The sequence below is a fragment of the Oscarella lobularis genome, chromosome 9 (genome assembly GCF_947507565.1).
Source record: "Oscarella lobularis chromosome 9, ooOscLobu1.1, whole genome shotgun sequence".
Classification (NCBI taxonomy): domain Eukaryota; kingdom Metazoa; phylum Porifera; class Homoscleromorpha; order Homosclerophorida; family Oscarellidae; genus Oscarella; species Oscarella lobularis.
This window is the reverse complement of record NC_089183.1, coordinates 301,494-328,411: the sequence shown is the minus strand read 5'-3', so window position 1 is coordinate 328,411 and position 26,918 is coordinate 301,494. Positions and strand designations below refer to the sequence as shown.

General features: G+C 32.2%; 1 protein-coding gene across 1 annotated transcript in view; it reads left to right on the top strand.

Annotated features, from left to right (window-relative positions):
- LOC136190859 (BLOC-2 complex member HPS5-like) overlaps positions 1 to 26,918 on the top strand; it is a 40,927-nt gene that overhangs the window by 3,704 nt on the left and 10,305 nt on the right. Inside the window, exons 17-25 of the mRNA XM_065979142.1 lie at positions 49 to 94; positions 151 to 434; positions 521 to 614; positions 669 to 848; positions 906 to 1,022; positions 1,070 to 1,180; positions 1,244 to 1,356; positions 1,450 to 1,675; positions 1,731 to 1,887. Of these exons, the coding sequence (XP_065835214.1) occupies positions 49 to 94; positions 151 to 434; positions 521 to 614; positions 669 to 848; positions 906 to 1,022; positions 1,070 to 1,180; positions 1,244 to 1,356; positions 1,450 to 1,675; positions 1,731 to 1,887 (1,328 nt within the window). The remainder of the gene's footprint in view (positions 1 to 48; positions 95 to 150; positions 435 to 520; positions 615 to 668; positions 849 to 905; positions 1,023 to 1,069; positions 1,181 to 1,243; positions 1,357 to 1,449; positions 1,676 to 1,730; positions 1,888 to 26,918) is intronic.

The following is a 26,918-nucleotide window of genomic DNA, read 5'->3' as shown; positions in this document are numbered from 1 at the left end:
GAATTCTAGCCACTTTTTATTGACCCTTTGGTTCTTTCTAATCTTTAGACGCGTCTCCAGTTTCCCAATTACTAGACTTCATCAAAGATTCACTGTAAGTCTTTCCTCTACGCTGTTCCTTCCATAAGCCACCGTACTTGTAACATTTAGCGCCCAAGAAATCAATCCGACCGCTTTGGAATCGTGGAAGAATCGTCTCAACGAATTTTCCACCAAGGGCGCCGCGACGACGTCGTGGACGGAAATCCTCGCCGATTTCGACTCGGAATCGCGTCACGGCTTCGTCGAATTAACCACGCGTTACGTCGAAACGGCTCCCAAGGCGACGACGTTCTTGAGACGCTACCATCAAGTCATAGACACGTGGCGTGTGAGAGAGACGCTCGTGAATACGAAGTCTTATAGCGAAGACTGCTGGTCGGCTTTGACGCAAGGTAAAGAGTAGAAAAAATGCCATTAATCCTTTTCAAAAATTATTGACTTGGATTTTAAATTTTAATAATGACTGGTTTGAATTTAGATGCTATTGGATTGAGTGGTGAGAGTGCTGACGAGCTGACTAGACGCATTCTGCATTCGACAAGTAGCGTGAACGTTCTCCCTCTCCTATGCAGGTTAGTCTGTTGATAAAGACTTACTTCTCTTTGAGGAGGCAAACTCTTCTTTAGGTTATATGAGCTAGATTGCTTCAGAGCCGTTTCAGTTTGCTCTGAGCTTTATCCGAGTATTTTTCCAATTGAAGTAGCGTTCTTGTGCCAACTTTTGGCCGAAAATCGACGACCGTCTCAAGCTGTCAACACCCAGGGGGTCGAATCCTTTCTAGAATACATCGATTTATTAGCTGAAAAGTAGAAATTTTGACATTGCACTACGTTTTTCTCATTGAGCCTCTTTCTCTCTCTTAGACCGGGAGCAGTGCGATCGTTGCTTCGCGACGACGTTTTGAGTTTCGTTTGGCTTGAAGCCGCTCTGCTCGATTGTCCGGATAAAAGTTTTCTCGTGTGTTCCAATGGAACGGCAAGGTAAGAAATCGCGCGTTTGTTCTATCTAGGCTTTAGTTTTACTGCAGATCTGGCAGCCATGCCGTTGCATGGAAACGAGGAAAGGAAATAGAAATGATTATCAAGGAATCGTCGATTCGAGGGCAAAGGCGCACACTCGATCTTTGTGAAAGCTACGGGTAAAGAGCTCTAATCATTTCGTCATATTACGGATTAAAATTGTGTTTTTTTAATTAATTCAGCTATTGGCTTGGCTACGTTGATCTGCTCTGCGTACACAATCAACGCGAGAAAGCGATCGATACACTCGCACGCTTAGGGGATATTGGCCTCATAGAGAACCCTCAGCCATGGGGCAAGTAGCGCAAAGCACGCGCGCCTTTGTATCTAACCAAGGCGCACGTTCTTTCTACTGGGGGTACACATTCTAATGGGACATATAACGTAGGAAATTTACCCGCCAGTGGTGCGGAATGGGTTCACCTGCTCTCAATTGCGTTTGACAAGCGCGACTTGAAGTTGAACGGGGAGGCTTTAGCCAGGGTCCTCGTTCGACACCGCGGACCGAGTTTCGCAGCCGAAGTTCTGAGCCAGTTGAAAATTCCGCCCGATTCTGGACTCGACGTGTTTACGAAGACTCTCTTTCAGTGTTTCGCTGCTAAAGAAAGCGAAGAGTTCGTCGGGAGGGGGCCCTTCCTTCTGGAGAGTTTTGAGCGAAATTGTTTTTAGGAAATTATCTCAGACGATGCTTGAGAAACTTGATAGCTACTTGTGGTCGCCCAAACCGATTGCGTTGACTCCCGCGCTTCAGTATTCCGTGGAAAATAAGAAGGGGAGTGACGAGGAGGAGAGCTTGAGTCCAGCACAAAAGGGTCTTTCGTCTCAGGTAGGAAATATTAATATTTAGGCCCTAAGAATCAAAGATTAGGCCCTCAATTTAATATTTAGGCCCTAAGAATTAAAGATTAGGCCCTCAATTTAATATTAAGGCCCTAAGAATTAAAGATTAGGCCCTCAATTTAATATTAAGGCCCTAAGAATTAAAGATTAGGCCCTCAATTTGATATTTAGTTCCTAAGAATCAAAGATTAGGCCCTCAATTTAATATTTAGGCCCTTAGAATTAAAGATTAGGCCCTCAATTTAATATTAAGGCCCTAAGAATTAAAGATTAGACCCTCAATTTAATATTTAGGTCCTTAGAATTAAAGATTAGGCCCTCAATTTAATATCTAGGCCCTAAGAATTAAAGATTAGGCTCTCAATTTAATATTTAGGCCCTAAGAATCAAAGATTAGGCCCTCAATTTAATATTTAGGCCCTAAGAATTAAAGATTACACCCTCAATTTAATATTTAGGTCCTTAGAATTAAAGATTAGGCCCTCAATTTAATATTTAGGCCCTAAGAATTAAAGATTAGGCCCTCAATTTAATATTTAGGTTCTTAGAATTAAAGATTAGGCCCTCAATTTAATATTTAGGCCCTAAGAATTAAAGATTACACCCTCAATTTAATATTTAGGTCCTTAGAATTAAAGATTAGGTCCTCATTTTAATATTTAGGAACTTAGAATTAAAGATTAGGCCCTCGATTTAATATTTAGGCTTTAAGCATCAAAGATTAGGTCCTCAATTTAATATTTAGGTCCTAAGAATTAAAGATTAGGCCCTGAATTTTATATTTAGGCTCTAAGAATCAAACATTAGGCCCTCAATTTAATAATTAGGCCCTAAGAATCAAAGATTAGGCCCTAAAATTAATATTTAGGCCTAAAGAATTAAAGATTAGGCCCTCAATTTGATATTTAGTCCCTAAGAATCAAAGATTAGGCCCTCAATTTAATATTTAGGCCCTAAGAATTAAAGATTAGGCCCTCAATTTAATATTTAGGCCCTAAGAATTAAAGATTAGACCCTCAATTTAATATTTAGGTTCTTAGAATTAAAGATTAGGCCCTCAATTTAATATTTAGGCCCTAAGAATTAAAGATTAGGCCCTCAATTTAATATTTTGGCCCTTAGAATTAAAGATTAGGCCCTCTATTTAATATTTAGGCTTTAAGCATCAAAGATTAGGCCCTCAATTTAATATTTAGGCCCTAAGAATTAAAGATTAGGCCTTCAATTTTTTATTTAGGCCCTAAGAATCAATGATTAGGCTCACAATTTAATATTTAGGTCCTTAGAATTAAAGGTTAGGCCCTCAATTTAATATTTAGGCTCTAAGAATTAAAGATTAGGCCCTCAATTTAATATTTAGGCCCTAAGAATTAAAGATTAGGCCCTCAATTTTTTATTTAGGCCCTAAGAATATAAGATTAGGTCCTCAATTTAATATTTAGGCCCTTAGAATTAAAGACTAGGCCCTCAATTTAATATTTAGGCCCTAAGAATCAAAGATTAGGCCCTCAATTTAATAATTAGGCCCTAAGAATCAAAGATTAGGCCCTCAAATTAAAATTTAGACCTAAAGAATTAAAGAGTAGGCCCTCAATTTGATATTTAGTCCCTAAGAATCAATTATTAGACCCTCAAATTAATATTTAGGCCTAAAGAATTAAAGATTAGGCCCTGAATTTAATATTTAGGCCCTAAGAATTAAAGATTAGACCCTCAATTTAATAATTAGGTCCTTAGAATTAAAGATTAGGCCCTCAATTTAATATTTTGGCTCTAAGAATTAAAGATTAGGCCCTCAATTTTATACTTAGGCCCTAAGAATCAAAGATTAGGCCCTCTATTTAATATTTAGGCCCTAAGAATCAAAGATTAGGCCCTCAATTTAATATTTAGGCCCTAAGAATCAAAGATTAGGCCCTCAATTTAATAATTAGGCCATAAGAATCATCGATTAGGCCCTCAAATTAATATTTAGGCCTAAAGAATTAAAGATTAGGCCCTCAATTTGATATTTAGTCCCTAAGAATCAAAGATTAGGCCCTCAATTTAATATTTATTTCCTTAGAATTAACGATTAGGCCCTCAATTTAATATTTAGGCCCTTAGAATTAAAGATTAGGCCCTCGATTTAATATTTAGGCTTTAAGCGTCAAAGATTAGACCCTCAATTTAAAATTTACGCCCTAAGAATTAAAGATTATGCCCTCAATTTTATATTTAGGCCCTAAGAATTAAAGATTAGGCCCTCAATTTAATATTTTGGCCCTTAGAATTAAAGATTAGGCCCTCGATTTAATATTTAGGCCCTAAGAATCAAAGATTAGGCCCTCAATTTAATATTTAGGCCCTAAGAATCAAAGATTAGTCTCTCAATTTAATATTTAGGTCCTAAGAATTAAAGATTAGGCCCTCAATTTAATATTTAGGCCCTAAGAATCAAAGATTAGGCCCTCAATTTAATATTTAGGCCCTAAGAATCAAAGATTAGTCTCTCAATTTAATATTTAGGTCCTAAGAATTAAAGATTAGGCCCTCAATTTAATATTTAGTCCCTAAGAATCAAAGATTAGGCCCTCAATTTAATATTTAGGCCCTAAGAATCAAAGATTAGGCCCTCAATTTAATATTTAGGCCCTAAGAATTAAAGATTACACCCTCAATTTAATATTTAGGTCCTTAGAATTAAAGATTAGGCCCTCAATTTAATATTTAGGAACTTAGAATTAAAAATTAGGCCCTCGATTTAATATTTAGGCTTTAAGCATCAAAGATTAGGTCCTCAATTTAATATTTAGGTCCTAAGAATTAAAGATTAGGCCCTCAATTTTATATTTAGGCCCTAAGAATCAAACATTAGGCCCTCAATTTAATAATTAGGCCCTAAGAATTAAAGATTAGGCCTTCAATTTTTTATTTAGGCCCTAAGAATCAATTATTAGGCCCTCAATTTAATATTTAGGTCCTTAGAATTAAAGGTTAGGCCCTCAATTTAATAATTAGGCCCTAAGAATCAAAGATTAGGCCCTCAATGTAATATTTAGGCCCTAAGAATTAAAGATTAGGCCCTCAATTTAATATTTAGTCCCTAAGAATCAAAGATTAGGCCCTCAATTTAATATTTAGGCCCTAAGAATCAAAGATTAGGCCCTCAATTTAATATTTAGGCCCTAAGAATTAAAGATTACACCCTCAATTTAATATTTAGGTCCTTAGAATTAAAGATTAGGCCCTCAATTTAATATTTAGGAACTTAGAATTAAAGATTAGGCCCTCAATTTTATATTTAGGCCCTAAGAATAAAACATTAGGCCCTCAATTTAATAATTAGGCTCTAAGAATTAAAGATTAGGCCTTCAATTTTTTATTTAGGCTTTAAGAATCAATGATTAGGCCCTCAATTTAATATTTAGGTCCTTAGAATTAAAGGTTAGGCCCTCAATTTAATATTTAGGCTCTAAGAATTAAAGATTAGGACCTCAATTTTATATTTAGGCCCTAAGAATCAAAGATTAGGCCCTCAATTTTATATTTAGGCCCTAAGAATCAAAGATTAGGCCCTCAATTTAATATTTTGGCTCTAAGAATTAAAGATTAGGCCCTCGATTTAATATTGAGGCCCTAAGAATCAAAGATTAGGCCCTCAATGTAATATTTAGGCCCTAAGAATCAAAGATTAGGCCCTCAATTTAATATTTAGGCTCTAAGAATCAAAGATTAGGCCCTCAATTTAATATTAAGGTCTTTAAAATTAAAGATTAGGCCCTCATTTTAATATTTAGGCCCTAAGAATTAAAGATTAGACCCTCAATTTAATATTTAAGTTCTTAGAATCAAAGATTAGGCCCTCAATTTAATATTTAGGTCCTTAGAATCAAAGATTAGGCCCTCAATTTAATATTCAGGTCCTTAGAATTAAAGATTAGGCCCTCAATTTAATATTTTGGCCCTTAGAATTAAAGATTAGGCCCTCGATTTAATATTTAGTCCCTAAGAATCAATGATTAGACCCTCAATTTAATATTTAGGCCCTAAGAATTAAAGATTACACCCTCAATTTAATATTTAGGTCCTTAGAATTAAAGATTAGGCCCTCAATTTAATATTTTGGCTCTAAGAATTAAAGATTAGGCCCTCGATTTAATATTGAGGCCCTAAGAATCAAAGATTACACCCTCAATTTAATATTTAGGTCCTTAGAATTAAAGATTAGGCCCTCAATTTAATATTTAGGCCCTAAGAATTAAAGATTAGGCCCTCAATTTAATATTTAGGTTCTTAGAATTAAAGATTAGGCCCTCAATTTAATATTTAGGTTCTTAGAATTAAAGATTACACCCTCAATTTAATATTTAGGTCCTTAGAATTAAAGATTAGGTCCTCATTTTAATATTTAGGCCCTTAGAATTAAAGGCTAGGCCCTCAATTTAATATTTAGGCCCTAAGAATCAAAGATTAGGCCCTCAATTTAATAATTAGGCCCTAAGAATCAAAGATTAGGCCCTCAAATTAAAATTTAGGCCTAAAGAATTAAAGAGTAGGCCCTCAATTTGATATTTAGTCGTTAAGAATCAATTATTAGACCCTCAAATTAATATTTAGGCCTAAAGAATTAAAGATTAGGCCCTCAATTTAATATTTAGGCCCTTAGAATTAAAGATTGGACCCTCAATTTAATAATTAGGTCCTTAGAATTAAAGATTAGGCCCTCAATTTAATATTTTGGCTCTAAGAATTAAAGATTAGGCCCTCGATTTAATATTGAGGCCCTAAGAATCAAAGATTACACCCTCAATTTAATATTTAGGTCCTTAGAATTAAAGATTAGGCCCTCAATTTAATATTTAGGCCCTAAGAATTAAAGATTAGGCCCTCAATTTAATATTTAGGTTCTTAGAATTAAAGATTAGGCCCTCAATTTAATATTTAGGTTCTTAGAATTAAAGATTACACCCTCAATTTAATATTTAGGTCCTTAGAATTAAAGATTAGGTCCTCATTTTAATATTTAGGAACTTAGAATTAAAGATTAGGCCCTCGATTTAATATTTAGGCTTTAAGCATCAAAGATTAGGTCCTCAATTTAATATTTAGGTCCTAAGAATTAAAGATTAGGCCCTGAATTTTATATTTAGGCTCTAAGAATCAAACATTAGGCCCTCAATTTAATAATTAGGCCCTAAGAATCAAAGATTAGGCCCTAAAATTAATATTTAGGCCTAAAGAATTAAAGATTAGGCCCTCAATTTGATATTTAGTCCCTAAGAATCAAAGATTAGGCCCTCAATTTAATATTTAGGCCCTAAGAATTAAAGATTAGGCCCTCAATTTAATATTTAGGCCCTAAGAATTAAAGATTAGACCCTCAATTTAATATTTATGTTCTTAGAATTAAAGATTAGGCCCTCAATTTAATATTTAGGCTCTAAGAATTAAAGATTAGGCCCTCAATTTAATATTTTGGCCCTTAGAATTAAAGATTAGGCCCTCTATTTAATATTTAGGCTTTAAGCATCAAAGATTAGGCCCTCAATTTAATATTTAGGCCCTAAGAATTAAAGATTAGGCCTTCAATTTTTTATTTAGGCCCTAAGAATCAATGATTAGGCCCACAATTTAATATTTAGGTCCTTAGAATTAAAGGTTAGGCCCTCAATTTAATATTTAGGCTCTAAGAATTAAAGATTAGGCCCTCAATTTAATATTTAGGCCCTAAGAATTAAAGATTAGGCCCTCAATTTTTTATTTAGGCCCTAAGAATATAAGATTAGGTCCTCAATTTAATATTTAGGCCCTTAGAATTAAAGACTAGGCCCTCAATTTAATATTTAGGCCCTAAGAATCAAAGATTAGGCCCTCAATTTAATAATTAGGCCCTAAGAATCAAAGATTAGGCCCTCAAATTAAAATTTAGACCTAAAGAATTAAAGAGTAGGCCCTCAATTTGATATTTAGTCCCTAAGAATCAATTATTAGACCCTCAAATTAATATTTAGGCCTAAAGAATTAAAGATTAGGCCCTGAATTTAATATTTAGGCCCTAAGAATTAAAGATTAGACCCTCAATTTAATAATTAGGTCCTTAGAATTAAAGATTAGGCCCTCAATTTAATATTTTGGCTCTAAGAATTAAAGATTAGGCCCTCAATTTTATACTTAGGCCCTAAGAATCAAAGATTAGGCCCTCTATTTAATAATTAGGCCATAAGAATCATCGATTAGGCCCTCAAATTAATATTTAGGCCTAAAGAATTAAAGATTAGGCCCTCAATTTAATATTTAGTCCCTAAGAATCAAAGATTAGGCCCTCAATTTAATATTTAGGCCCTAAGAATCAAAGATTAGGCCCTCAATTTAATATTTAGGCCCTAAGAATTAAAGATTACACCCTCAATTTAATATTTAGGTCCTTAGAATTAAAGATTAGGCCCTCAATTTAATATTTAGGAACTTAGAATTAAAGATTAGGCCCTCAATTTTATATTTAGGCCCTAAGAATCAAACATTAGGCCCTCAATTTAATAATTAGGCCCTAAGAATTAAAGATTAGGCCTTCAATTTTTTATTTAGGCTTTAAGAATCAATGATTAGGCCCTCAATTTAATATTTAGGTCCTTAGAATTAAAGGTTAGGCCCTCAATTTAATATTTAGGCTCTAAGAATTAAAGATTAAGACCTCAATTTTATATTTAGGCTCTAAGAATCAAAGATTAGGCCCTCAATTTTATATTTAGGCCCTAAGAATCAAAGATTAGGCCCTCAATTTAATATTTTGGCTCTAAGAATTAAAGATTAGGCCCTCGATTTAATATTGAGGCCCTAAGAATCAAAGATTAGGCCCTCAATGTAATATTTAGGCCCTAAGAATCAAAGATTAGGCCCTCAATTTAATATTTAGGCTCTAAGAATCAAAGATTAGGCCCTCAATTTAATATTAAGGTCTTTAAAATTAAAGATTAGGCCCTCATTTTAATATTTAGGCCCTAAGAATTAAAGATTAGACCCTCAATTTAATATTTAAGTTCTTAGAATCAAAGATTAGGCCCTCAATTTAATATTTAGGTCCTTAGAATCAAAGATTAGGCCCGCAATTTAATATTTAGGTCCTTAGAATTAAAGATTAGGCCCTCAATTTAATATTTTGGCCCTTAGAATTAAAGATTAGGCCCTCGATTTAATATTTAGGCCCTAAGAATCAAAGATTAGGCCCTCAATTTAATATTTAGGCCCTAAGAATCAAAGATTAGTCTCTCAATTTAATATTTAGGCCCTAAGAATTAAGGATTAGCCCCTCAATTTTTTATTTAGGTCTTAAGAATCAAAGATTAGGCCCTCAATTTAATAATTAGGCCCTAAGAATCAAAGATTAGGCCCTCAAATTAAAATTTAGGCCTAAAGAATTAAAGATTAGGCTCTCAATTTGATATTTAGTCCCTAAGAATCAATGATTAGACCCTCAATTTTATATTTAGGCCCTAAGAATCAAAGATTAGGTCCTCAATTTAATATTTAGGCCCTTAGAATTAAAGGCTAGGCCCTCAATTTAATATTTAGGCCCTAAGAATCAAAGATTAGGCCCTCAATTTATTAATTAGGCCCTAAGAATCAAAGATTAGGCCCTCAAATTAAAATTTAGGCCTAAAGAATTAAAGAGTAGGCCCTCAATTTGATATTTAGTCGTTAAGAATCAATTATTAGACCCTCAAATTAATATTTAGGCCTAAAGAATTAAAGATTAGGCCCTCAATTTAATATTTAGGCCCTTAGAATTAAAGATTGGACCCTCAATTTAATAATTAGGTCCTTAGAATTAAAGATTAGGCCCTCAATTTAATATTTTGGCTCTAAGAATTAAAGATTAGGCCCTCGATTTAATATTGAGGCCCTAAGAATCAAAGATTACACCCTCAATTTAATATTTAGGTCCTTAGAATTAAAGATTAGGCCCTCAATTTAATATTTAGGCCCTAAGAATTAAAGATTAGGCCCTCAATTTAATATTTAGGTTCTTAGAATTAAAGATTAGGCCCTCAATTTAATATTTAGGTTCTTAGAATTAAAGATTACACCCTCAATTTAATATTTAGGTCCTTAGAATTAAAGATTAGGTCCTCATTTTAATATTTAGGAACTTAGAATTAAAGATTAGGCCCTCGATTTAATATTTAGGCTTTAAGCATCAAAGATTAGGTCCTCAATTTAATATTTAGGTCCTAAGAATTAAAGATTAGGCCCTGAATTTTATATTTAGGCTCTAAGAATCAAACATTAGGCCCTCAATTTAATAATTAGGCCCTAAGAATCAAAGATTAGGCCCTAAAATTAATATTTAGGCCTAAAGAATTAAAGATTAGGCCCTCAATTTGATATTTAGTCCCTAAGAATCAAAGATTAGGCCCTCAATTTAATATTTAGGCCCTAAGAATTAAAGATTAGGCCCTCAATTTAATATTTAGGCCCTAAGAATTAAAGATTAGACCCTCAATTTAATATTTATGTTCTTAGAATTAAAGATTAGGCCCTCAATTTAATATTTAGGCTCTAAGAATTAAAGATTAGGCCCTCAATTTAATATTTTGGCCCTTAGAATTAAAGATTAGGCCCTCTATTTAATATTTAGGCTTTAAGCATCAAAGATTAGGCCCTCAATTTAATATTTAGGCCCTAAGAATTAAAGATTAGGCCTTCAATTTTTTATTTAGGCCCTAAGAATCAATGATTAGGCCCACAATTTAATATTTAGGTCCTTAGAATTAAAGGTTAGGCCCTCAATTTAATATTTAGGCTCTAAGAATTAAAGATTAGGCCCTCAATTTAATATTTAGGCCCTAAGAATTAAAGATTAGGCCCTCAATTTTTTATTTAGGCCCTAAGAATATAAGATTAGGTCCTCAATTTAATATTTAGGCCCTTAGAATTAAAGACTAGGCCCTCAATTTAATATTTAGGCCCTAAGAATCAAAGATTAGGCCCTCAATTTAATAATTAGGCCCTAAGAATCAAAGATTAGGCCCTCAAATTAAAATTTAGACCTAAAGAATTAAAGAGTAGGCCCTCAATTTGATATTTAGTCCCTAAGAATCAATTATTAGACCCTCAAATTAATATTTAGGCCTAAGGAATTAAAGATTAGGCCCTGAATTTAATATTTAGGCCCTAAGAATTAAAGATTAGACCCTCAATTTAATAATTAGGTCCTTAGAATTAAAGATTAGGCCCTCAATTTAATATTTTGGCTCTAAGAATTAAAGATTAGGCTCTCAATTTTATACTTAGGCCCTAAGAATCAAAGATTAGGCCCTCTATTTAATATTTAGGCCCTAAGAATCAAAGATTAGGCCCTCAATTTAATATTTAGGTCCTAAGAATCAAAGATTAGGCCCTCAATTTAATAATTAGGCCATAAGAATCATCGATTAGGCCCTCAAATTAATATTTAGGCCTAAAGAATTAAAGATTAGGCCCTCAATGTAATATTTAGGCCCTAAGAATTAAAGATTAGGCCCTCAATTTAATATTTAGTCCCTAAGAATCAAAGATTAGGCCCTCAATTTAATATTTAGGCCCTAAGAATCAAAGATTAGGCCCTCAATTTAATATTTAGGCCCTAAGAATTAAAGATTACACCCTCAATTTAATATTTAGGTCCTTAGAATTAAAGATTAGGCCCTCAATTTAATATTTAGGAACTTAGAATTAAAGATTAGGCCCTCAATTTTATATTTAGGCTCTAAGAATCAAACATTAGGCCCTCAATTTAATAATTAGGCCCTAAGAATTAAAGATTAGGCCTTCAATTTTTTATTTAGGCTTTAAGAATCAATGATTAGGCCCTCAATTTAATATTTAGGTCCTTAGAATTAAAGGTTAGGCCCTCAATTTAATATTTAGGCTCTAAGAATTAAAGATTAGGACCTCAATTTTATATTTAGGCCCTAAGAATCAAAGATTAGGCCCTCAATTTTATATTTAGGCCCTAAGAATCAAAGATTAGGCCCTCAATTTAATATTTTGGCTCTAAGAATTAAAGATTAGGCCCTCGATTTAATATTGAGGCCCTAAGAATCAAAGATTAGGCCCTCAATGTAATATTTAGGCCCTAAGAATCAAAGATTAGGCCCTCAATTTAATATTTAGGCTCTAAGAATCAAAGATTAGGCCCTCAATTTAATATTAAGGTCTTTAAAATTAAAGATTAGGCCCTCATTTTAATATTTAGGCCCTAAGAATTAAAGATTAGACCCTCAATTTAATATTTAAGTTCTTAGAATCAAAGATTAGGCCCTCAATTTAATATTTAGGTCCTTAGAATCAAAGATTAGGCCCGCAATTTAATATTTAGGTCCTTAGAATTAAAGATTAGGCCCTCAATTTAATATTTTGGCCCTTAGAATTAAAGATTAGGCCCTCGATTTAATATTTAGGCCCTAAGAATCAAAGATTAGGCCCTCAATTTAATATTTAGGCCCTAAGAATCAAAGATTAGTCTCTCAATTTAATATTTAGGCCCTAAGAATTAAGGATTAGCCCCTCAATTTTTTATTTAGGCCTTAAGAATCAAAGATTAGGCCCTCAAATTAAAATTTAGGCCTAAAGAATTAAAGATTAGGCTCTCAATTTGATATTTAGTCCCTAAGAATCAATGATTAGACCCTCAATTTTATATTTAGGCCCTAAGAATCAAAGATTAGGTCCTCAATTTAATATTTAGGCCCTTAGAATTAAAGGCTAGGCCCTCAATTTAATATTTAGGCCCTAAGAATCAAAGATTAGGCCCTTAATTTAATAATTAGGCCCTAAGAATCAAAGATTAGGCCCTCAAATTAAAATTTAGGCTTAAAGAATTAAAGAGTAGGCCCTCAATTTGATATTTAGTCGTTAAGAATCAATTATTAGACCCTCAAATTAATATTTAGGCCTAAAGAATTAAAGATTAGGCCCTCAATTTAATATTTAGGCCCTTAGAATTAAAGATTGGACCCTCAATTTAATAATTAGGTCCTTAGAATTAAAGATTAGGCCCTCAATTTAATATTTTGGCTCTAAGAATTAAAGATTAGGCCCTCGATTTAATATTGAGGCCCTAAGAATCAAAGATTAGGCCCTCAATTTAATATTTAGGCACTAAGAATTAAAGATTAGACCCTCAATTTAATATTTAGGCCCTAAGAATTAAAGATTAGGGCCTCAATTTTTTATTCAGGCTCTAAGAATCAAAGATTAGGCCCTCAATTTAATATTTAGGCCCTAAGAATCAAAGATTAGTCTCTCAATTTAATATTTGCGCCCTAAGAATTAAAGATTAGGCCCTCAATTTTTTATTTAGGCTCTAAGAATCAAAGATTAGGCCCTCAATTTAATATTTAGGCCCTAAGAATCAAAGATTAGTCTCTCAATTTAATATTTGCGCCCTAAGAATCAAAGATTAGGCCCTCAATTTTATATTTAGGCCCTAAGAATCAAAGATTAGACCCTCAATTTAATATTTAAGTCCTTGGAATCAAAGATTAGGCCCTCAATTTAATAATTAGGCCTTAAGAATCAAAGATTAGGCCCTCTATTTTATATTTTGTCCCTAAGAATCAAAGATTAGGCCCTCAATTTAATATTAAGGTCTTTAAAATTAAAGATTAGGCCCTCATTTTAATATTTAGGCCCTAAGAATTAAAGATTAGACCCTCAATTTAATATTTAAGTTCTTAGAATCAAAGATTAGGCCCTCAATTTAATATTTAGGTCCTTAGAATCAAAGATTAGGCCCGCAATTTAATATTTAGGTCCTTAGAATTAAAGATTAGGCCCTCAATTTAATATTTAGGCCCTAAGAATCAAAGATTAGGCCCTCAATTTAATATTTAGGCCCTAAGAATCAAAGATTAGGCCCTCAATTTAATATTTAGGCCCTAAGAATCAAAGATTAGTCTCTCAATTTAATATTTACGCCCTAAGAATTAAAGATTAGGCCCTCAATTTTTTATTTAGGCCCTAAGAATCAAAGATTAGGCCCTCAATGTAATATTTAGGCCCTAAGAATTAAAGATTAGGCCCTCAATTTAATATTTAGTCCCTAAGAATCAAAGATTAGGCCCTCAATTTAATATTTAGGCCCTAAGAATCAAAGATTAGGCCCTCAATTTAATATTTAGGCCCTAAGAATTAAAGATTACACCCTCAATTTAATATTTAGGTCCTTAGAATTAAAGATTAGGCCCTCAATTTAATATTTAGGAACTTAGAATTAAAGATTAGGCCCTCAATTTTATATTTAGGCCCTAAGAATCAAACATTAGGCCCTCAATTTAATAATTAGGCCCTAAGAATTAAAGATTAGGCCTTCAATTTTTTATTTAGGCTTTAAGAATCAATGATTAGGCCCTCAATTTAATATTTAGGTCCTTAGAATTAAAGGTTAGGCCCTCAATTTAATATTTAGGCTCTAAGAATTAAAGATTAGGACCTCAATTTTATATTTAGGCCCTAAGAATCAAAGATTAGGCCCTCAATTTTATATTTAGGCCCTAAGAATCAAAGATTAGGCCCTCAATTTAATATTTTGGCTCTAAGAATTAAAGATTAGGCCCTCGATTTAATATTGAGGCCCTAAGAATCAAAGATTAGGCCCTCAATGTAATATTTAGGCCCTAAGAATCAAAGATTAGGCCCTCAATTTAATATTTAGGCTCTAAGAATCAAAGATTAGGCCCTCAATTTAATATTAAGGTCTTTAAAATTAAAGATTAGGCCCTCATTTTAATATTTAGGCCCTAAGAATTAAAGATTAGACCCTCAATTTAATATTTAAGTTCTTAGAATCAAAGATTAGGCCCTCAATTTAATATTTAGGTCCTTAGAATCAAAGATTAGGCCCTCAATTTAATATTCAGGTCCTTAGAATTAAAGATTAGGCCCTCAATTTAATATTTTGGCCCTTAGAATTAAAGATTAGGCCCTCGATTTAATATTTAGTCCCTAAGAATCAATGATTAGACCCTCAATTTTATATTTAGGCCCTAAGAATCAAAGATTAGGTCCTCAATTTAATATTTAGGCCCTTAGAATTAAAGGCTAGGCCCTCAATTTAATATTTAGGCCCTAAGAATCAAAGATTAGGCCCTCAATTTAATAATTAGGCCCTAAGAATCAAAGATTAGGCCCTCAAATTAAAATTTAGGCTTAAAGAATTAAAGAGTAGGCCCTCAATTTGATATTTAGTCGTTAAGAATCAATTATTAGACCCTCAAATTAATATTTAGGCCTAAAGAATTAAAGATTAGGCCCTCAATTTAATATTTAGGCCCTTAGAATTAAAGATTGGACCCTCAATTTAATAATTAGGTCCTTAGAATTAAAGATTAGGCCCTCAATTTAATATTTTGGCTCTAAGAATTAAAGATTAGGCCCTCGATTTAATATTGAGGCCCTAAGAATCAAAGATTAGGCCCTCAATGTAATATTTAGGCCCTAAGAATCAAAGATTAGGCCCTCAATTTAATATTTAGGCACTAAGAATTAAAGATTAGACCCTCAATTTAATATTTAGGCCCTAAGAATTAAAGATTAGGGCCTCAATTTTTTATTCAGGCTTTAAGAATCAAAGATTAGGCCCTCAATTTAATATTTAGGCCCTAAGAATCAAAGATTAGTCTCTCAATTTAATATTTGCGCCCTAAGAATTAAAGATTAGGCCCTCAATTTTTTATTTAGGCTCTAAGAATCAAAGATTAGGCCCTCAATTTAATATTAAGGTCTTTAAAATTAAAGATTAGGCCCTCATTTTAATATTTAGGCCCTAAGAATTAAAGATTAGACCCTCAATTTAATATTTAAGTTCTTAGAATCAAAGATTAGGCCCTCAATTTAATATTTAGGTCCTTAGAATCAAAGATTAGGCCCTCAATTTAATATTTAGGTCCTTAGAATTAAAGATTAGGCCCTCAATTTAATATTTTGGCCCTTAGAATTAAAGATTAGGCCCTCGATTTAATATTTAGTCCCTAAGAATCAATGATTAGACCCTCAATTTTATATTTAGGCCCTAAGAATCAAAGATTAGGTCCTCAATTTAATATTTAGGCCCTTAGAATTAAAGGCTAGGCCCTCAATTTAATATTTAGGCCCTAAGAATCAAAGATTAGGCCCTCAATTTAATAATTAGGCCCTAAGAATCAAAGATTAGGCCCTCAAATTAAAATTTAGGCTTAAAGAATTAAAGAGTAGGCCCTCAATTTGATATTTAGTCGTTAAGAATCAATTATTAGACCCTCAAATTAATATTTAGGCCTAAAGAATTAAAGATTAGGCCCTCAATTTAATATTTAGGCCCTTAGAATTAAAGATTGGACCCTCAATTTAATAATTAGGTCCTTAGAATTAAAGATTAGGCCCTCAATTTAATATTTTGGCTCTAAGAATTAAAGATTAGGCCCTCGATTTAATATTGAGGCCCTAAGAATCAAAGATTAGGCCCTCAATGTAATATTTAGGCCCTAAGAATCAAAGATTAGGCCCTCAATTTAATATTTAGGCACTAAGAATTAAAGATTAGACCCTCAATTTAATATTTAGGCCCTAAGAATTAAAGATTAGGGCCTCAATTTTTTATTCAGGCTTTAAGAATCAAAGATTAGGCCCTCAATTTAATATTTAGGCCCTAAGAATCAAAGATTAGTCTCTCAATTTAATATTTGCGCCCTAAGAATTAAAGATTAGGCCCTCAATTTTTTATTTAGGCTCTAAGAATCAAAGATTAGGCCCTCAATTTAATATTTAGGCCCTAAGAATCAAAGATTAGTCTCTCAATTTAATATTTGCGCCCTAAGAATCAAAGATTAGGCCCTCAATTTTATATTTAGGCCCTAAGAATCAAAGATTAGACCCTCAATTTAATATTTAAGTCCTTGGAATCAAAGATTAGGCCCTCAATTTAATAATTAGGCCTTAAGAATCAAAGATTAGGCCCTCTATTTTATATTTTGTCCCTAAGAATCAAAGATTAGGCCCTCAATTTAATATTAAGGTCTTTAAAATTAAAGATTAGGCCCTCATTTTAATATTTAGGTCCTAAGAATTAAAGATTAGACCCTCAATTTAATATTTAAGTTCTTAGAATCAAAGATTAGGCCCTCAATTTAATATTTAGGTCCTTAGAATCAAAGATTAGGCCCGCAATTTAATATTTAGGTCCTTAGAATTAAAGATTAGGCCCTCAATTTAATATTTAGGCCCTAAGAATCAAAGATTAGGCCCTCAATTTAATATTTAGGCCCTAAGAATCAAAGATTAGGCCCTCAATTTAATATTTAGGCCCTAAGAATCAAAGATTAGGCCCTCAATTTTTTATTTAGGCTCTAAGAATCAAAGATTAGGCCCTCAATTTAATATTAAGGTCTTTAAAATTAAAGATTAGGCCCTCATTTTAATATTTAGGCCCTAAGAATTAAAGATTAGACCCTCAATTTAATATTTAAGTTCTTAGAATCAAAGATTAGGCCCTCAATTTAATATTTAGGTCCTTAGAATCAAAGATTAGGCCCTCAATTTAATATTTAGGTCCTTAGAATTAAAGATTAGGCCCTCAATTTAATATTTTGGCCCTTAGAATTAAAGATTAGGCCCTCGATTTAATATTTAGTCTCTAAGAATCAATGATTAGACCCTCAATTTTATATTTAGGCCCTAAGAATCAAAGATTAGGTCCTCAATTTAATATTTAGGCCCTTAGAATTAAAGGCTAGGCCCTCAATTTAATATTTAGGCCCTAAGAATCAAAGATTAGGCCCTCAATTTAATAATTAGGCCCTAAGAATCAAAGATTAGGCCCTCAAATTAAAATTTAGGCTTAAAGAATTAAAGAGTAGGCCCTCAATTTGATATTTAGTCGTTAAGAATCAATTATTAGACCCTCAAATTAATATTTAGGCCTAAAGAATTAAAGATTAGGCCCTCAATTTAATATTTAGGCCCTTAGAATTAAAGATTGGACCCTCAATTTAATAATTAGGTCCTTAGAATTAAAGATTAGGCCCTCAATTTAATATTTTGGCTCTAAGAATTAAAGATTAGGCCCTCGATTTAATATTGAGGCCCTAAGAATCAAAGATTAGGCCCTCAATGTAATATTTAGGCCCTAAGAATCAAAGATTAGGCCCTCAATTTAATATTTAGGCACTAAGAATTAAAGATTAGACCCTCAATTTAATATTTAGGCCCTAAGAATTAAAGATTAGGGCCTCAATTTTTTATTCAGGCTTTAAGAATCAAAGATTAGGCCCTCAATTTAATATTTAGGCCCTAAGAATCAAAGATTAGTCTCTCAATTTAATATTTGCGCCCTAAGAATTAAAGATTAGGCCCTCAATTTTTTATTTAGGCTCTAAGAATCAAAGATTAGGCCCTCAATTTAATATTTAGGCCCTAAGAATCAAAGATTAGTCCCTCAATTTAATATTTGCGCCCTAAGAATCAAAGATTAGGCCCTCAATTTTATATTTAGGCCCTAAGAATCAAAGATTAGACCCTCAATTTAATATTTAAGTCCTTGGAATCAAAGATTAGGCCCTCAATTTAATAATTAGGCCTTAAGAATCAAAGATTAGGCCCTCTATTTTATATTTTGTCCCTAAGAATCAAAGATTAGGCCCTCAATTTAATATTAAGGTCTTTAAAATTAAAGATTAGGCCCTCATTTTAATATTGAGGTCCTAAGAATTAAAGATTAGACCCTCAATTTAATATTTAAGTTCTTAGAATCAAAGATTAGGCCCTCAATTTAATATTTAGGTCCTTAGAATCAAAGATTAGGCCCGCAATTTAATATTTAGGTCCTTAGAATTAAAGATTAGGCCCTCAATTTAATATTTAGGCCCTAAGAATCAAAGATTAGGCCCTCAATTTAATATTTAGGCCCTAAGAATCAAAGATTAGGCCCTCAATTTAATATTTAGGCCCTAAGAATCAAAGATTAGTCTCTCAATTTAATATTTAGGCCCTAAGAATTAAAGATTAGGCCCTCAATTTTTTATTTAGGCCCTAAGAATCAAAGATTAGGCCCTCAATGTAATATTTAGGCCCTAAGAATTAAAGATTAGGCCCTCAATTTAATATTTAGTCCCTAAGAATCAAAGATTAGGCCCTCAATTTAATATTTAGGCCCTAAGAATCAAAGATTAGGCCCTCAATTTAATATTTAGGCCCTAAGAATTAAAGATTACACCCTCAATTTAATATTTAGGTCCTTAGAATTAAAGATTAGGCCCTCAATTTAATATTTAGGAACTTAGAATTAAAGATTAGGCCCTCAATTTTATATTTAGGCCCTAAGAATCAAACATTAGGCCCTCAATTTAATAATTAGGCCCTAAGAATTAAAGATTAGGCCTTCAATTTTTTATTTAGGCTTTAAGAATCAATGATTAGGCCCTCAATTTAATATTTAGGTCCTTAGAATTAAAGGTTAGGCCCTCAATTTAATATTTAGGCTCTAAGAATTAAAGATTAGGACCTCAATTTTATATTTAGGCCCTAAGAATCAAAGATTAGGCCCTCAATTTTATATTTAGGCCCTAAGAATCAAAGATTAGGCCCTCAATTTAATATTTTGGCTCTAAGAATTAAAGATTAGGCCCTCGATTTAATATTGAGGCCCTAAGAATCAAAGATTAGGCCCTCAATGTAATATTTAGGCCCTAAGAATCAAAGATTAGGCCCTCAATTTAATATTTAGGCTCTAAGAATCAAAGATTAGGCCCTCAATTTAATATTAAGGTTTTTAAAATTAAAGATTAGGCCCTCATTTTAATATTTAGGCCCTAAGAATTAAAGATTAGACCCTCAATTTAATATTTAAGTTCTTAGAATCAAAGATTAGGCCCTCAATTTAATATTTAGGTCCTTAGAATCAAAGATTAGGCCCGCAATTTAATATTTAGGTCCTTAGAATTAAAGATTAGGCCCTCAATTTAATATTTTGGCCCTTAGAATTAAAGATTAGGCCCTCGATTTAATATTTAGGCCCTAAGAATCAAAGATTAGGCCCTCAATTTAATATTTAGGCCCTAAGAATCAAAGATTAGTCTCTCAATTTAATAATTAGGCCCTAAGAATTAAAGATTAGGCCTTCAATTTTTTATTTAGGCTTTAAGAATCAATGATTAGGCCCTCAATTTAATATTTAGGTCCTTAGAATTAAAGGTTAGGCCCTCAATTTAATATTTAGGCTCTAAGAATTAAAGATTAGGACCTCAATTTTATATTTAGGCCCTAAGAATCAAAGATTAGGCCCTCAATTTTATATTTAGGCCCTAAGAATCAAAGATTAGGCCCTCAATTTAATATTTTGGCTCTAAGAATTAAAGATTAGACCCTCGATTTAATATTGAGGCCCTAAGAATCAAAGATTAGGCCCTCAATGTAATATTTAGGCCCTAAGAATCAAAGATTAGGCCCTCAATTTAATATTTAGGCTCTAAGAATCAAAGATTAGGCCCTCAATTTAATATTAAGGTTTTTAAAATTAAAGATTAGGCCCTCATTTTAATATTTAGGCCCTAAGAATTAAAGATTAGACCCTCAATTTAATATTTAAGTTCTTAGAATCAAAGATTAGGCCCTCAATTTAATATTTAGGTCCTTAGAATCAAAGATTAGGCCCGCAATTTAATATTTAGGTCCTTAGAATTAAAGATTAGGCCCTCAATTTAATATTTTGGCCCTTAGAATTAAAGATTAGGCCCTCGATTTAATATTTAGGCCCTAAGAATCAAAGATTAGTCTCTCAATTTAATATTTAGGCCCTAAGAATCAAAGATTAGTCTCTCAATTTAATATTTAGGCCCTAAGAATTAAGGATTAGCCCCTCAATTTTTTATTTAGGCCTTAAGAATCAAAGATTAGGCCCTCAATTTAATAATTAGGCCCTAAGAATCAAAGATTAGGCCCTCAAATTAAAATTTAGGCCTAAAGAATTAAAGATTAGGCTCTCAATTTGATATTTAGTCCCTAAGAATCAATGATTAGACCCTCAATTTTATATTTAGGCCCTAAGAATCAAAGATTAGGTCCTCAATTTAATATTTAGGCCCTTAGAATTAAAGGCTAGGCCCTCAATTTAATATTTAGGCCCTAAGAATCAAAGATTAGGCCCTCAATTTAATAATTAGGCCCTAAGAATCAAAGATTAGGCCCTCAAATTAAAATTTAGGCTTAAAGAATTAAAGAGTAGGCCCTCAATTTGATATTTAGTCGTTAAGAATCAATTATTAGACCCTCAAATTAATATTTAGGCCTAAAGAATTAAAGATTAGGCCCTCAATTTAATATTTAGGCCCTTAGAATTAAAGATTGGACCCTCAATTTAATAATTAGGTCCTTAGAATTAAAGATTAGGCCCTCAATTTAATATTTTGGCTCTAAGAATTAAAGATTAGGCCCTCGATTTAATATTGAGGCCCTAAGAATCAAAGATTAGGCCCTCAATGTAATATTTAGGCCCTAAGAATCAAAGATTAGGCCCTCAATTTAATATTTAGGCACTAAGAATTAAAGATTAGACCCTCAATTTAATATTTAGGCCCTAAGAATTAAAGATTAGGGCCTCAATTTTTTATTCAGGCTTTAAGAATCAAAGATTAGGCCCTCAATTTAATATTTAGGCCCTAAGAATCAAAGATTAGTCTCTCAATTTAATATTTGCGCCCTAAGAATTAAAGATTAGGCCCTCAATTTTTTATTTAGGCTCTAAGAATCAAAGATTAGGCCCTCAATTTAATATTTAGGCCCTAAGAATCAAAGATTAGTCTCTCAATTTAATATTTGCGCCCTAAGAATCAAAGATTAGGCCCTCAATTTTATATTTAGGCCCTAAGAATCAAAGATTAGACCCTCAATTTAATATTTAAGTCCTTGGAATCAAAGATTAGGCCCTCAATTTAATAATTAGGCCTTAAGAATCAAAGATTAGGCCCTCTATTTTATATTTTGTCCCTAAGAATCAAAGATTAGGCCCTCAATTTAATATTAAGGTCTTTAAAATTAAAGATTAGGCCCTCATTTTAATATTTAGGCCCTAAGAATTAAAGATTAGACCCTCAATTTAATATTTAAGTTCTTAGAATCAAAGATTAGGCCCTCAATTTAATATTTAGGTCCTTAGAATCAAAGATTAGGCCCGCAATTTAATATTTAGGTCCTTAGAATTAAAGATTAGGCCCTCAATTTAATAATTAGGCCCTAAGAATTAAAGATTAGGCCTTCAATTTTTTATTTAGGCTTTAAGAATCAATGATTAGGCCCTCAATTTAATATTTAGGTCCTTAGAATTAAAGGTTAGGCCCTCAATTTAATATTTAGGCTCTAAGAATTAAAGATTAGGACCTCAATTTTATATTTAGGCCCTAAGAATCAAAGATTAGGCCCTCAATTTTATATTTAGGCCCTAAGAATCAAAGATTAGGCCCTCAATTTAATATTTTGGCTCTAAGAATTAAAGATTAGACCCTCGATTTAATATTGAGGCCCTAAGAATCAAAGATTAGGCCCTCAATGTAATATTTAGGCCCTAAGAATCAAAGATTAGGCCCTCAATTTAATATTTAGGCTCTAAGAATCAAAGATTAGGCCCTCAATTTAATATTAAGGTTTTTAAAATTAAAGATTAGGCCCTCATTTTAATATTTAGGCCCTAAGAATCAATGATTATGCCCTCAATTTAATATTTAGGCTCTAAGAATTAAAGATTATGCCCTCAATTTTATATTTAGGCCCTAAGAATTAAAGATTATGCCCTCAATTTAATATTTAGGCCCTTAGAATTAAAAATTAGGCCCTCGATTTAATATTTAGCCCCTAAGAATCAAAGATTAGGCCCTCAATTTAATATTTAGGCTCTAAGAATTAAAGATTAGACCCTCAATTTAATATTTAAGTCTTTAGAATCAAAGATTAGGCCCTCAATTTAATATTTAGATCCTTAGAATCAAAGATTAGGCTCGCAATTTAATATTTAGGTCTTTAGAATTAAAGATTAGGCTCTCAATTTAATATTTAGGCCCTAAGAATTAAAGATCAGGCTCTCAATTTAATATTTAGGCCCTAAGAATTAAAGATTAGGCCCTCAATTTTTTATTTAGGCCCTAAGAATCAAAGATTAGGCCCTCAATTTAATAATTAGGCCCTAAGAATCAAAGATTAGGCCCTCAAATTAATATTTAGGCCTAAAGAATTAGAGATTTGGTCCTCAATTTTATATTTAGGCTCTAAGAATCAAAGATTAGGCCCTCAATTTAATATTTAGGCCCTAAGAATCAAAGATTAGGCCCTCAATTTAATATTTAGGCCCTAAGAATTAAAGATTAGACCCTCAATTTAATATTTTGTTCCTTAGAATCAAAGATTAGGCCCTCAATTTTATAATTAGGCCCTAAGAATCAAAGATTAGGCCCTCTATTTGATATTTAGTTCCTAAGAATCAAAGATTAGGCCCTCAATTTAATATTTAGGCCCTAAGAATTAAAGATTACACCCTCAATTTAATATTTAAGTCCTTAGAATCAAAGATTAGGCCCTCAATTTAATATTTAGGTCCTTAGAATCAAAGATTAGGCCCTCAATTTAATATTTAGGTCCTTAGAATCAAAGATTAGGCCCGCAATTTAATATTTAGGTCCTTAGAATTAAAGATTAGGCCCTCAATTTAATATTTAGGCCCTAAGAATCAAAGATTAGGCCCTCAATTTAATATTTAGGCCCTAAGAATCAAAGATTAGGCCCTCAATTTAATAATTAGGCCCTAAGAATCAAAGATTAGGCCCTCAAATTAATATTTAGGCCTAAAGAATTAGAGATTAGGTTCTCAATTTTATATTTAGGCCCTAAGAATCAAAGATTAGTCTTTCAATTTAATATTTACGCCCTAAGAATTAAAGATTAGGCCCTCAATTTTTTATTTAGGCCCTAAGAATCAAAGATTAGGCCCTCAATTTAATAATTAGGCCCTAAGAATCAAAGATTAGGCCCTCAAATTAATATTTAGGCCTAAAGAATTAGAGATTAGGTTCTCAATTTTATATTTAGGCCCTAAGAATCAAAGATTAGGCCCTCAATTTAATATTTTGGCTCTAAGAATTAAAGATTAGGCCCTCGATTTAATATTGAGGCCCTAAGAATCAAAGATTAGGCCCTCAATGTAATATTTAGGCCCTAAGAATCAAAGATTAGGCCCTCAATTTAATATTTAGGCTCTAAGAATCAAAGATTAGGCCCTCAATTTAATATTAAGGTCTTTAAAATTAAAGATTAGGCCCTCATTTTAATATTTAGGCCCTAAGAATTAAAGATTAGACCCTCAATTTAATATTTAAGTTCTTAGAATCAAAGATTAGGCCCTCAATTTAATATTTAGGTCCTTAGAATCAAAGATTAGGCCCTCAATTTAATATTTAGGTCCTTAGAATTAAAGATTAGGCCCTCAATTTAATATTTTGGCCCTTAGAATTAAAGATTAGGCCCTCGATTTAATATTTAGTCCCTAAGAATCAATGATTAGACCCTCAATTTTATATTTAGGCCCTAAGAATCAAAGATTAGGTCCTCAATTTAATATTTAGGCCCTTAGAATTAAAGGCTAGGCCCTCAATTTAATATTTAGGCCCTAAGAATCAAAGATTAGGCCCTCAATTTAATAATTAGGCCCTAAGAATCAAAGATTAGGCCCTCAAATTAAAATTTAGGCTTAAAGAATTAAAGAGTAGGCCCTCAATTTGATATTTAGTCGTTAAGAATCAATTATTAGACCCTCAAATTAATATTTAGGCCTAAAGAATTAAAGATTAGGCCCTCAATTTAATATTTAGGCCCTTAGAATTAAAGATTGGACCCTCAATTTAATAATTAGGTCCTTAGAATTAAAGATTAGGCCCTCAATTTAATATTTTGGCTCTAAGAATTAAAGATTAGGCCCTCGATTTAATATTGAGGCCCTAAGAATCAAAGATTAGGCCCTCAATGTAATATTTAGGCCCTAAGAATCAAAGATTAGGCCCTCAATTTAATATTTAGGCACTAAGAATTAAAGATTAGACCCTCAATTTAATATTTAGGCCCTAAGAATTAAAGATTAGGGCCTCAATTTTTTATTCAGGCTTTAAGAATCAAAGATTAGGCCCTCAATTTAATATTTAGGCCCTAAGAATCAAAGATTAGTCTCTCAATTTAATATTTGCGCCCTAAGAATTAAAGATTAGGCCCTCAATTTTTTATTTAGGCTCTAAGAATCAAAGATTAGGCCCTCAATTTAATATTTAGGCCCTAAGAATCAAAGATTAGTCTCTCAATTTAGTATTTGCGCCCTAAGAATCAAAGATTAGGCCCTCAATTTTATATTTAGGCCCTAAGAATCAAAGATTAGACCCTCAATTTAATATTTAAGTCCTTGGAATCAAAGATTAGGCCCTCAATTTAATAATTAGGCCTTAAGAATCAAAGATTAGGCCCTCTATTTTATATTTTGTCCCTAAGAATCAAAGATTAGGCCCTCAATTTAATATTAAGGTCTTTAAAATTAAAGATTAGGCCCTCATTTTAATATTTAGGTCCTAAGAATTAAAGATTAGACCCTCAATTTAATATTTAAGTTCTTAGAATCAAAGATTAGGCCCTCAATTTAATATTTAGGTCCTTAGAATCAAAGATTAGGCCCGCAATTTAATATTTAGGTCCTTAGAATTAAAGATTAGGCCCTCAATTTAATATTTAGGCCCTAAGAATCAAAGATTAGGCCCTCAATTTAATATTTAGGCCCTAAGAATCAAAGATTAGGCCCTCAATTTAATATTTAGGCCCTAAGAATCAAAGATTAGTCTCTCAATTTAATATTTAGGCCCTAAGAATTAAAGATTAGGCCCTCAATTTTTTATTTAGGCCCTAAGAATCAAAGATTAGGCCCTCAATGTAATATTTAGGCCCTAAGAATTAAAGATTAGGCCCTCAATTTAATATTTAGTCCCTAAGAATCAAAGATTAGGCCCTCAATTTAATATTTAGGCCCTAAGAATCAAAGATTAGGCCCTCAATTTAATATTTAGGCCCTAAGAATTAAAGATTACACCCTCAATTTAATATTTAGGTCCTTAGAATTAAAGATTAGGCCCTCAATTTAATATTTAGGAACTTAGAATTAAAGATTAGGCCCTCAATTTTATATTTAGGCCCTAAGAATCAAACATTAGGCCCTCAATTTAATAATTAGGTCCTAAGAATTAAAGATTAGGCCTTCAATTTTTTATTTAGGCTTTAAGAATCAATGATTAGGCCCTCAATTTAATATTTAGGTCCTTAGAATTAAAGGTTAGGCCCTCAATTTAATATTTAGGCTCTAAGAATTAAAGATTAGGACCTCAATTTTATATTTAGGCCCTAAGAATCAAAGATTAGGCCCTCAATTTTATATTTAGGCCCTAAGAATCAAAGATTAGGCCCTCAATTTAATATTTTGGCTCTAAGAATTAAAGATTAGGCCCTCGATTTAATATTGAGGCCCTAAGAATCAAAGATTAGGCCCTCAATGTAATATTTAGGTCCTAAGAATCAAAGATTAGGCCCTCAATTTAATATTTAGGCTCTAAGAATCAAAGATTAGGCCCTCAATTTAATATTAAGGTTTTTAAAATTAAAGATTAGGCCCTCATTTTAATATTTAGGCCCTAAGAATTAAAGATTAGACCCTCAATTTAATATTTAAGTTCTTAGAATCAAAGATTAGGCCCTCAATTTAATATTTAGGTCCTTAGAATCAAAGATTAGGCCCGCAATTTAATATTTAGGTCCTTAGAATTAAAGATTAGGCCCTCAATTTAATATTTTGGCCCTTAGAATTAAAGATTAGGCCCTCGATTTAATATTTAGGCCCTAAGAATCAAAGATTAGGCCCTCAATTTAATATTTAGGCCCTAAGAATCAAAGATTAGTCTCTCAATTTAATAATTAGGCCCTAAGAATTAAAGATTAGGCCTTCAATTTTTTATTTAG